Here is a 13,330-nt window from a genome sequence, read left to right on the forward strand (position 1 = left end):
TCACCCTAAAGTGTTAGTGACTGTTAAAGTGTTATTTCTCTTTAGGCTAGAAGTATGTGAGATTGTTTAGAGAGAGCAACACAGGAGAATCAATTTCTAATTGAGGGATTTCATACACTCGAGCTATCTAGTACCTGAATGAGGCAATATTGAGAGGTCAGCACGGGAAGCTTTAGAGACCCTTCGTGTCATGGCATGTGAGTGACAGCTCCAGTTTAGGGCCAGGTAAGTGACAGCTCCAGTTTAGGGCCAGGTTTGTGTGAAATGGCCTCTAAATCAAAGATGCTTTAAGCTATACTAATGGAGTCTTAGTAAGAAATGCTTAATAAAGAAAAAGGGAATAAAACCTCAGGTCTCCGGAGTTGAAACTAATTCATAAATCCCTTAGGATTTTCACTAAAAGTGAGCATTAAGCCCAATATTTGAAAAATAAAACCGGCAGGAGATAAACTTGTCCTTTTCATCTGTCTTATTTACAGCTAAGTTCAATAAATTGAGTTTATGAGGATTTAAAAATATCTATTAATCATAAGAGGAGAAAACATTTGTTCGTATGCTCTGGATCGGCTGTCATGAATTAGAAGGGAGAGTGTATGTTTTCATTGTGCTCTTATAGCGCTCCTCAGTGAAAGTTGTTTTGATGTGCATCACTGTTTTTCCTTCTCCTTTCTCATTTCAAAATCCAATAAAAATATCCATTAATGCAATATTATCACTGAGACTTTAGAGGGTTGAAAGATAGAATTTTATGGTTCCCACAGCAACTATAATGTAGTCATCCATCAATAGATATAATAATGCTAAAATTTTATATCATATATAGTAATTCAAAATATAAGGAGCTTCGGGAGTCCTTAATTTCCAGATTTTTCAGAATATGAAGTCTCGGCTATAATGTTGCATTAATGTGGTCTTTTGCATTGAATCAATGTCAGGAGAGATACCAGAAGTTTATTCCACAAAGAAAACACTACAATAAAACCTGATTAATTTTTCGTTTCTACGCCACTAATTTAGAGTGTATGACCACTCAGACAGGTAGGAAGCTAAGATTTATCTTTGCTAAGCCAAGCTTTTTCTTATAAATGGTGCTGATCAATTTTGCATATAAGGTGGTAGAAAGGAATCCTCAGACAACTTTAGAAAACAATCTGTTTGAAAGAATATATTAATATGCAAAAATTCATATGCAAATAAGAAGCCATTTGTATTTGTGTCTTAAAGCAGATCCTCTCAGGGTTTGCTCAGGCAGCATTAGCCAAGGTCTAGTTACAGAAAGTTGAAAACTGTCCTTCTTGGAAACTATCCAGCCAGTCACATCATTCAGCAAATTCCGGGTGTTTTTTCATTTCAATTTGTGAAACTTTAGTGAATAAGATTTCATTATTTAAAATATGTTCACCTTTTTAGTCCAGTGGAAGTAGGATAAATAAATCAAGTGGTTCAACTTCAGATAGTCTCTGATAATTTATAAATCCCACATTTTCTGATGAAAACAAGGCACAAGCCACTTTAAAAGATATACTATATGTAACTCTGAAATTATTCTTTCAGATCTCTGGAAAAATTTTAATATGGCCCTGGAGTTAAGCTGACTCACAAGGAAAGGAGAAAAATTGAATTCTAGATGATTCCACGGTGTGGACTCGTTAAACTTAGAGCCATCAAAGAGCTGAAAACATGCCCAGCTCTACAGAGCCACATACAGACGGGGGAGGCAGTCGCTGGAGGTGAGAGAAAACTGGTTGTTTTATTGCAGCACCGAATCTCAGAGGCACAAGTAACGTACGTATAAGGTAAACAACTAACGGAAAGAAAATAATCAGCGTCTCTGTGAACTGATCAAGGGAATCACAGCCTTTAAGAAAATCATGGACTCAAGGTCCATTCTGAGATTTGGGACAATTTCAGAGCCCATTAACGGCGCATGAAATTGTCAGTCTTTCAAACACTGTGGTCTCCTCTTCAGTTATCTGGGATGTCTTAAAATGAAAATTGGTAGCGGGCTTACCAATTTTTACATTTCACAAATGTCTGTTCTCTCTTCCAGGAAAGAAGACAGACAGACCACCCCAACCCCGTCCCCTCTCCTCGTGATCACCCTCCCTGGACATACACCCGCGCATTGGCTCAACCCAGCGCTGAAGGTTTCAATCAAGTACCTCTTTTGATGGGACCCTGGAGCCTTTCCTCTTGTTCCACCACGTCTCCAGCATGGCTATAAAGCAGGAGAGGACAATTCCAGCAGCCAGGATGCAAAAAACTCCTGCAAAGCTCTTTATGTCCAGGGCACCTCCTTTCTGCTTCGTGTCCACTGAGGAGTACAGGTCACACTGGCCGTTCTTGGGCCACCATTTGTGCTTCAGGATGTCCATGTCCCCATTCTGCTGAAGCTCCAGGATCCTTGGGGAGTAAAACACACAATCATGCATTACTGCAGACATACTTATTGTCTCTGCCCACGGCTCATCCATTAATACTCATCATTAATACTCCCACTTCTGAAGGATGGTGGCTGTCCAGGGAAATGAATACACATATTAGCCTGCAGATGGAAACATTATTATTGCTTTGATTCTATAGACAGACGTGTGCCACAGTGCTCTCCCCTCTCTTTTCTTCCATTCCCCTCTCCTCCCTTCCCTCTTTCCCTCCCTCTCCTCTTTTCCTTTTTTGGGGGGTTCATTTCATAATCCTAAATATTTAACCCCCCTGCCCTGGTTTGTCGCAATGTGTTTTTACAATTACATTTCGGAGGCGCTGTTTTTATGTGGTTTCAAGCTGCTGTGGTTCTGCATTCTTCCCTACATGCAGAGCGACGCTCTGGCTCTTAACGCTTTTATGAAGAATGTTTTGCTGCTTAGAGCAAGATGCTGGCATAATGTCACCCAGCATATGCTACACACAAAAAAATTCAATTAAAAAGACTTCTATTATTTAACACAGTGAGGGAGAAAGCCTTGGGACAAGTTTGAAGTTGATAAAATACACTATTTTGGGTTTTTCACACAACTGCTCGAGTTTCCTTTTAATGCCAAAGGGGAAATAATCTAACCTTGGAGAACAAGAGGAAAAGTTGACCAGAGGCTTTCAGAAGTAGTTCAGTTCAAATAAGAAATACCCTCTTTCTTCTTCTCTCCCCCTGGAGAGAGTCTGGGGTAGCTGCAAAGACTGCAGCTTTTATAAAGTGTGATTTTTCATAGAAGTTTTATTCTCAATTCCGAACACTTTCTGGGCTCTACCTAAGACCAGCTCCAGCCTTCTCCACCTGTACCCCTCCTCACAGGTCATGAGCTGGCCAATTGTGTACCATCCTCAAGGCTCCCTAGGATTTCCTGCCCAAACAGCCCGAGCGCCCACCCAGGACTCGTGAAGGCCGATTCCCATGTATGACTCCCAAGAGCAAATCCCACAGCCACGGGTGCACACAGGTCTACAAACGGGTGTTTGAGGAGTGTGGACAGAACTCGATCTGCAAGCTCAGGTGCACAGACCTCTGTGTGGGAGACCCCTCACTGCCCAAAGCAGAGCCGGAGGTGGAAGAGGAACCAAAGGTTGACTCCCTGGGCCACTGGGTCTGCGCAGAACTCCTAGCTGGTCACAAATTAGAAACTCAAACCTGGCTTCCCAGAGATCACGAAAGTGTATTTGTCAAGTTAAGAGGTTAGCAGGTATTTTACCTAACAGTACTTAGCTTGATTTATAATTTTTACATGGTGAGATGTAGCATAGGTAGACCCATACTTGTACCCCTGCCCCAGCTCTTAGATTACTTGGGGAGTGGCTGCTTAAAACTTTACAGAGAAGAACCAAGCCTATCTGGAAGGAGTAAATAACTCACTTCAGTTACCTTTTTTTTTTTTTTTTTTTACCTGTTTCATGTCATCCACGTGTCTATGAGAATGAGCTAAATGATAACATGGGAGAAGGGATCAACATTCAGTCAGTTACATGGTGGAGAGTTGGTCCCCGTCATCTCCTTTGGGCATTCCCACAGCCTCACCCTTAGCGCCCTCTGCTGACACTCCAGGACCAACATCGCACTGGAGCCCCCCTCAACAGCCTGGATTTTCTTCTTATGAAGTTGATGGGTTTAAAAGTTCTGTTGCTTCAGAGTGTTGCTCCCAAAGGGCAGTACATTTGATTCGCTGGATTTACTAAGATGATTATGCATATTTATGGATTATATTTCACCCTTACTCCAGCCACTATTCCAGATAAAGTCATTTGCATTTCCAGAATATCCAAAAGTGTGTCCAAGGGACACTAGCACCAAGAGGGCTTCTGCAAGAAAAAGGTCCTGTGCCATCAACTTTGAAAAACACCCTCTTGGAAATTTATGAAGAAGTCTGCCTATTAAAAGCTTTAAGAAGAAACCCGTGGAAAAGAAAACTTGTATGATTTTGTTTAATTCAGCATTTCCCCACTTTATCTGACTTTCATTCCCTTTTCTCATTTTTCTCCCCCCATAACATGTATTAATAATCCGGAGAGCTAAAATTTTGAGGAAGACACTTGAGAAATAGTGCCTTGAGCCACAGGAGCAACTCCTCGTGGGCATCTGCGGCCCTGCCACACACGTGTAGTCACAGCACCAGAGCTGCCTGGGTGGCTTCTCTATGGATACCATTCAGATGACGTCAGCAAACGCTGTACCTGCCTGCCTAAAGACCTAGGTAATCAGCGCACCGCCGAGTATCTTGAAGGAAGAATTACAGTCACTTCTAAAAGAAATAATTCTCAAATTTGAACTTACAGGTACATATAAAGATAAAAGGACACCACGGCCACATTTTCTTAATGAGAATCTGGGTACAAAACGAGCTGGAGTTTCCCTGCCTCCTGCACCCGCCGCCCTACAGCGTCTGCGGAAGGGGAGAGCTTTCTTCATGGCGCTCATCATTGGTAGTTGTCTGTGGCTGCTTGATGGATGCTGGCTGCCCTTTCTAGAACACGTGCTAATTAACCATCTTCCTCCCTGCCTGATACGGAGCAGGCACCTATTTATTGATTGAATATGCTTAACACAATTTTTTGGTAAACGGATCCTACCCTCAGATTCTACGTTTTTCTTATCATTGATGCTCTTTCTAATTGATTCCATTCCCTCCTACTCATCTATCCCTTCAATAAATATTTAAAGAGTGATTTCATGCCAGGCGTTTCCTTGGGCACAAATTTTATGTTAAACCACAACGGTACATTTGGCCAGAGCGGCCTGGGCAGTGCTGAAATCATTTCTTTTTAATACCCTCCATTCATGCTAATTTATTCTTTCATTCGTTTGCATATTCATGTAGGAAATGATGATTTCTCACTCTTTCTTCTCGGTGGTATCTGGTATCACTTATGATGTGTCATTATTTCTACACCTAGAAAATAATTTGGTTTTAAAAATAGTCATTGAAGTATACGTACTCTGTGTCATCCATTTTGATTCTAATAGGACGAATGGGCCTTCAATCCAAAGAATTTGTTTACTTGTAGCATTTGTGGGTTCAGGAAGCTGGTGGTAGAAGTTTGTGAGGGAAAAAGAAACGAGACTCCGCTATGTGTCTTCAGGTATTGTCACATCCAACCACGGCTTTATATGGTTGAGGTCATGAAGCACAGGTGCCTGAGGTGAAGCAGAGAGAGCCCATCTTTGGGGATACACAGAGCCATTGGGCCATAGGCTGCCTCAGTCAAGCTCTGACTAGCCTACAACGAATCCCAGGAATACAGACCGGCACAGAATAGAAGTGTTGGAAGAAATGAAAGTGTTCTCTAATCCCGGAGTTCCGCTCTACATTTTTGCCACAAAATTTAATGCTCTTGGAAATTCCATCAGAAAGGTTCTTACTAACCCTCCTTTTTATTATATCACAAAAGCTATTTAAGGATTAAAGAAAGTTTAGCAAAATCGAATGCACTGCCTTAAAGACTAATGGGATGAATCCATATAATGAATGGGATTCTTTTTTCAAACATTCAAAAGCTCTCGCAAGTTTAAATGGACTTAAAATCACACCTAAAGGAAAGATTTGCCTTTTCAGTATAAACAACACTGTTATGTGTGTGTGTAGCAATGCAAGAATCCAGCTGCGAAGTTCTTAATGAGTGCAAAGAAAAATTTCAGTTCCATGGAATGACCGTTTTTGTTATATGCAGAATTTCCACAAGATGGCAGTCTTTGCTCATAGAGAGCAAAGTGTTACTCTGGTTACAGTTAACCTGTGGGTTTGAAACGTTAAAGTAAAAACTTGGTGCTGTAAACACTACTATCAGAAACAAAGTTGCATATTAAGACTGTGATGAGCAACTGGATTAGTAAGGCCTCTTCTTGGAGTGCAGTCAGAAAAACTCCTGCCGTTTAGTCTAGAGTGATGATAGCTCTACTTGGTTTTGAGTTATTATGGTGAGAATTAATGAGGCCATAAACAAAAGCATTTTGTTCATTGCTTGGCACTTAGTAGGCTACCGAAACGCAAAAGCTGGAATTATTATTGTCAGCATGTGTGACAACCATTCTTTCTCTGGACCTGTTCTGGTACATACCTCATAATAGAGAATTACATTCACAGATGAGTCAGTGAATGATTCATGATTCACTGACAAGAACACTGCATTTCCTTCTTTTACCAAAAAGTATTAAAACATTTGTAATCTCATTGAACAGAAAAATCTTACAAGTCTATAAAACCTAGCTTCAATTTGAAAATGCCTAATAGATCAATCCTGCCTGCATTAAATTCTTTATTGATATAAACGAGCAAATTTCAGGGGAAAGAAATAGGGAAGCAAAAGATCCTTCTTTCATATTCAAATAAAAACACTCAACAGGTTTGAGGCATTTATCTTAAAAAGCTTTTTACTTACTTTGAAGATAACAGCCTCATTTGTGTGTGAGAATTGCATTATTGATCGCTTACCATCCTTAATTGTTACTCTAGAAACTGATTTTCAAATTAAATTATTTATTAAAAAACCCCGAGTCGCTGAAAGATGGGTGCAAATTTCTCATCACACGTAGTAACTTTGATTCTACCTGTGAATTCTACGGCAGTCTAAAGAGTCCTTCCTAATTTTGTTTTACTTACTTATCGGTAAATTCCTGCTGAGTTTTTAAAAAAGATATTGGTAAGAAGACCTCCCGACTTTTGTAGTTGGTTCTGCTGGGAAAGAATTTGGGGGTAATCAGGCATTTAAAAAAAATAAGGCAAGAATTCCTTTCTCAGGCTAAGTATGGAGGAACTCCTGTGATTCTTTTGCAAGTGGAACTTCCCCTCATCTTCACAGAAGCACAAACTACTAGAACAGAAACGAATGAAAACATCATCTATTTTCTCTACCTCCCTCCACTCATTCTATGGGTGAGGAAATTGAATCACAAAGAACAATAATTCCCCCAAATCATTGCATTTAACACACAGAAATAATTTGTATATCACACTGGGGTAATCAGAGGTCCTTTGCAACCAGAAGGGAGAGACTGGGGGCTCCAGCCACTGCAGGCTGTGCCTTGGTTGTTTCAAGGGCTGAAGGAATCAACATTTTAGCAATATTCTAGTACATCATCTAAGACACATCTGTTGGGAAGCACTGCTGTAGAGATTAAATGACTTTTTTAGTGACTAACACTGAGTAAGTAGTTGAGCTGGGACTGGAACTCAGGACTGTCTTCCAATACATTTCCCCGTTACCATACACAGCTTCTACTATGTAACTTTGGAGAAGAGCTGTCTCCTAGTTTCAGAGACTTATTAGACTCTGAGTGAAATTTTCATCAATATGTTTCCTCAAACCACACAATGTAATTGTAGCACAATTGCAAATTTATTCACACTACAATTTGTGTGTACAAAGAAAATGGAGCTTTTCTCTAGAACTTACTGATTTTTCTCAGGAGGACTGGGTCTGCTGAGCAGTGGGAACCAAACTAAAATTAGCTCTATGATATAAAATTTAATCTGATCTAATAATTTAACATGTCTCCAGCTGTAGCTCAATTGACTTGAGAGAATTACTCCATCTTTCCGATTCCTCCCCATTTCCCTCGCTCTTTTCCAAGATGGTGTTTCAGGATTTGTGGATGGCATCATGTCACCAGTGTGGGTGTTTGGTCGGGGGAGCTGCTGGCCTCTTGCTGGTCCTTGGACTTGCTCTGGCAGCTCTCCTTTGAAGTTCCGTGGGCCTGGGTCCAATCCTTAGATATTCGCTGGTGACTGCTGCTAAAGTGGGCCGAGGCGCTAGGTCTGCTCAAGTTGACTGGTGTCCTTCTCGACTCCTTCAGGGCTGTGGCCTCCTCTGCTGACGCAGCCTCCAAGGTGCTGTACACCTTGCTAGCTTCCACCATTTCCTTCATCTCAGCCCCTGACTACTGTGTAGCCCTTCAGACCCTACTCTGGTGTCACCCTGTCACTCACTCTGGAGGGTCTTGAGGGTGGCGTATGTGCTCTGCCTCAGCATTCTCACCTTACTCTTATTCTTATGGGAGGAAGGGAGGCCTGGGGATGAAGACTGAGCCTTCCTTTGGTTTTTCCTGACCACGTGGCTCTGGCTTCTCAGCCGCCTGAAGTCTCCTGTGTTGGTGCAGAGCCTGGTGGGCCCGGGGAGCTCCCCTCAGAAGCTCAGATGGGAGAGGACGCGTCAGGCCCTCTGCCCTTGTGTCTTTCAGTCTGTCTGACGTCTGCCTCACCACTCGCTCATCTCCCAGCCCCTGCCCTCCACTGGCAACCTCTGACCGGAAGAGGTGCAACTTTCCTTTCCTTTCCTCGAAATCCTTCTTACACCCCAGGTCTTCAATGTTCTTAGCCTGTTGTGGTAAAAGGGAATTTTTGCTACATAATGAGAGAAACTCTTTGATCTGAGACCTCCAGGCATTTCTTCAGTTTGGAAGCACTGAGGCAACTTGGAGCTAGGGATTGGTGAGGAGGAAAATAGATTATTTTAATATTTCAAAAACTTTTTATCTGTTACATACATGTGAGTCTTACATAACCACATTAAAAAGATATTTAGGAGTCTCTTTACTTATTAATGTTACCTGTCATTGAGAAAGAAATTTGGGAATAACTGAAAAAAAAAAAGCATTTTTTGACACAGTGAGTGGATCAGTTTTCATCCAGAATACCCACATTATTAAATTGATTTGCTGGGTGCTCACAAAATTTTCCTCTCCTTGGTTACTAAGAAAGAATTAATAATAACATGCAGACAAATTTCAGAAAAACATCAGCTTGATAGGTTTTTCATTCATTCATCACTTCTTTCATTCTGGTCTTGGAAAATGTAGGTAAATTTGCATTGAAGAAAAAACACTTATCAAAGATTGAGATCTAACACTAAGCTGGGTGGAGCGGCCCTCTGACTAGCATGCTGTTATTGCTATTCGAACATCGGAGTTGAAAAAACAAATTCTATCAGCCTCCTATGAATCAGGCATTAGTTGATTTTTTTTCTTAAGTAAAATCTCTTAATGAGTTTGTAGTATTCAGCACAACAAATATTCATTGATAACATCTAATCCCTCAGTCACAGCCTAAAGGAGACTATTAGAAGGTATTTCCTTTGCTTTATTTGAATTTTTAACTAGTTCTTCCAGTTAGTTGAGCCAAAAGCCAGTTGCTTAAATCCAACCTACTGAGATTGCCTAAAACCATACAGGTGCACATGGCATTTCAAATAAGTTCACAAGTATCACCTTTTAGAGCAGGGTCAGCAAACCTTTTGTGTCAGGGCCAGACAGCCGAAGTTTTAGTGTTGGTGGGCCATGTGGTCTCTGTCGCAGCTACTTAACTCTGCCATAGCCAGGTTTGGACCCACAGTTGCTGATCTCCTTTAGAAACCCCATAGCAAATTAACTCTATGAAGTCAACAAATTTCCATTTTCACTGATGAAGATGTTGACGTTGAGAGGTCTTAAATGACTTGGCCAAAGTCACATTATTTGAAAGCATCAGAGTCTATTTTAAAGCCAGAGATTTTGACTCTTAGTCTAGCTCTTTTGACTATGTCTTTACATCTTACTAGAATGTAGTAATGCCTGCTAGTAATGTATCTGTGTACAGAGTTATGAGTACAGAGTTACCACGTGTTGATTCTGTATTTGACCACGTTGAGAAAGAATTTGATGTACACACTTTATATTAATAATGACAGTATAATAATTCAGATGAATTTTGGATTTCCTTGGTTTTCTGATTATTCTGAGACATACATTTGAACATTTGTCTTGCGATTGGGACCACCCATGTTCCAAGAGGGACTGCCTTAATTATTCAAGATCAGGTAGTATTTGTTGTCTGAGGTTCTGTATTTGCTGGATCATTTTCCGGGCAATGGAAACTGTATTTTGGAATCAAAGAGATATGAACAGATACATTACCACTAAAGGATATTCCAGGGACATGATTATGATTTAATAAGAATGGGTAAGATAGTTGACTGAGGCAGAAGAGGTGGTGTCTCATATAATCAAAAATGTACAAATGTTTTTTACTTATGTATGACTAGAAGCACTGTAAACTAATTAGAAGTTTTTCAGGGTTGGTGAAGAATTACTAGAGATGATTAATGAGAATGACAGCATGTTAGTACTGGATAGTATCTGGGGGCTGAGATCATATTTAACTCCTGCCCAGTGAGGTGAAGTGACCTGCCCAGTTCCCCACTGCAGGGCCAAGTCAACAGGGCTGGATGTAAATCGCAAGCTCAGTTCTTGTTGAAGACCACTGCATGTCAGAGACAGGCATAAAAAGAGAAGTTTCCTGTCCTGCTTCAAACCTGGTATCTCACTTCCTAATATGAAGAAGCTAACTTGATAAAATCTTTAATTGGTCAGATCTGATTTTCTTATTAAACAGTGTTCTATGTCCCTGTGCAGTAAGTAATGTCTTCCTAAGGCATTCATTTTTCTGTGTATGGGAAATAAAGTGTAAACTTTATCCAGAAGACTTATTTTCCAAAGGAATAACAGTAAGAAATGCATGCATAATGCAGCAAAGTGTATAAAGCACTTATCAAAAACACTGCATATCATTTGATTTACATCCTAAAATAATCTCGTGAGGGAGAAATTATAGTGATAGATTGAATGATTGATTGATCCCTCCCTCCCTCCTTCCTTATTCTTTTAAAAGACTTTATGAAGGCTAGTGTTATTAAGTTCTCATTTTAAAGCTGAGAAGATGGAGGCCGTGAGGTGAAGAAAACTGCCCAAGGTTGCAAGGCTGCTAAGTGATCCAGCCAGCTCTCAAACCCAGCCCTTGTGGCTCCTGCACTTTTTTCCAAATGCGCCATCAATATCTCAGCATCCTTAAAGAAAACCAGTATAACTGGAAGCTGCCTCTTTATTTCCCGGCACTTTATTAGTTGAAGATTTGACTACTCAACTTCCTTGGAAAACATGTATTCCATTGTATCCATTTACAAACATTACACTTGGTGTAACACATCCTGCTGTCCCTGGAGAGCCACATGAATATCGCATGAGTTCATTAATCTCTCTGCGATTAGAGTAAACGTCAGATGCATTCATTATCATGAGGTACTTTGGGGACTTTGCCAATGTTATCAAAACAAGGCAGTGTGTTCAAAATAAGGAAGTCTTTACTCAGTGGAAGTCAACGTACTGTGAAGTTTCCATTATGTTATGCAGACTTCCACAGTTAGCCTGATGCAATTTTTCCTTTGATAGCCCATGAAAGGTATAATACTTATTAAATGACATTTAACTCTTTTGAAAACTGTGCATTATTTAAGCTTTAACACTTAAAACAATTTTTATGTTCAAATACTGATGAGATTTTTGTTGGCTCTAACAGTCACCGTACTTCACAGATTTGTTGTTCGGTTGAAGATGAACCCTAAAGTTGACATACATGGTGCCCATTCAGGTTGCTCTCTCTAGGTTAGAGTCATCTCCTCCACCCCAAGTCTTGCACTGCCCAAGAGAGCAAACTCTGCCTTGTTCGCAGAGAAGCGATTGCTTGAAACATCAAATTAGCAACATGACGGATCTCAAGACTTTGGTGACTAGTGAACTTTAATTATTATATATTTTATGTGTTTATGCTGGCAGTAAAAGTCAAGCACTCATTATAGAAATGGCAGACATGATCTTTCATAAAATGAGTGCTGGGCGGCAAATGAATAGATAATCAGGATAATGAAAGCGAGCCAGAAAGCTACTGGAGAGCTGAAAAGACCCCGACGATGGCTCCCACGGAGATGGAGGGCATAATTGCAATTGGAAAGAGAACACTTCTGGTGATCTTTTAAAATGTCAGCTTCATCCTTAAGCTCAGTGTGGTATTTAGGTTATAGGGTAAAGGGGAAAAATTCTCTCATTCTGCAGAGCGAGAAACTGGCAGTGATCATCTCTGCTTACAGTCCCTCTTCAGATAGTACAACGCCTTCTTCTGCAGACCTTTCAAATGCATGTTTATGAAGAAGGGTCATAAAATCAAAATTATTTTGCTTAGTGGACGGCACACCTTTTATGAATATTTTCATATCTTTGTGTCTGACAACCAAATCTTAAAATAAGTGGAATCTTGATGTGCGTGCTGTGCGTAAATGGATAAAGACTGTGATATGTTTGTTTTTGGCACAGCCTAGGAGAAAGAAGATTATGGAGAAGGAGATTTTCGAATGAACAAATATTCTCATGAATATTTTCATAAACACTGAACTTTTTATAAGTTGAATAACCACTTAAATATATGGAGAGACTTCATTATTCCAAGACCTGTTTTAGTAGTAGGTACTTCAATAACTGGTGAATTCTTTTATGATGCAAATAACATCTCTTAACTTAGAGGCTGTATATTGATATATATGCAAAAAAAAAAAAACCCTCAAGGCTTATTTGTATTAAAGTTGGTGGATAAATTCAGTGTAATTAATTAAAATTCTCAGCCAAGAGTTAGACCACTGGTAACATTACAACTTTAGGACAATAATTTTACTATGTTTTACCTGTATTTTCATAGAGGGAAAGTTTGAAGGATTCTTTTTTAAAATTCTAACCTTTTAGGTGTATTGTGTTATATTTAGCATTATCCCAGTTCTCCTGGAAAAGTGTTTCAAATTTTTTAGTGAGAGCATTAAGACAATAACATAACAAACTTTTCTCAAAGTGACTCGAACCACAGAAAACGTGTCTCTTCCACTTTAGACATTTTAGAAAATGAACTCTACCTTCTAAACTCTTTTCAGCATGAACCTGAACATGCTACATTTCTATAAATTAGGAAAAAAAAAAATCCCAAAGCTGTTTCTTGGATGATTAACTACTGTGTGACTCCTCTGCAGCGTGATTATGTGCTCTGAGAGGGCAGTGCAGTGA

The 13,330-nt window shown here is 40.0% G+C and overlaps 1 protein-coding gene across 3 annotated transcripts in view; it reads right to left on the minus strand.

The window, feature by feature from the left end:
- GRID2 (glutamate ionotropic receptor delta type subunit 2) overlaps positions 1-13,330 on the minus strand; it is a 1,267,385-nt gene that overhangs the window by 2,930 nt on the left and 1,251,125 nt on the right. For all 3 annotated transcript variants that reach the window (XM_064484830.1, XM_064484825.1, XM_064484834.1), the window contains one exon: positions 2,163-2,403. In XM_064484830.1, the coding sequence (XP_064340900.1) occupies positions 2,163-2,403 (241 nt within the window). The remainder of the gene's footprint in view (positions 1-2,162; positions 2,404-13,330) is intronic.

Source organism: Camelus dromedarius, chromosome 1 (assembly GCF_036321535.1).
Source record: "Camelus dromedarius isolate mCamDro1 chromosome 1, mCamDro1.pat, whole genome shotgun sequence".
In the NCBI taxonomy this organism is placed as follows: domain Eukaryota; kingdom Metazoa; phylum Chordata; class Mammalia; order Artiodactyla; family Camelidae; genus Camelus; species Camelus dromedarius.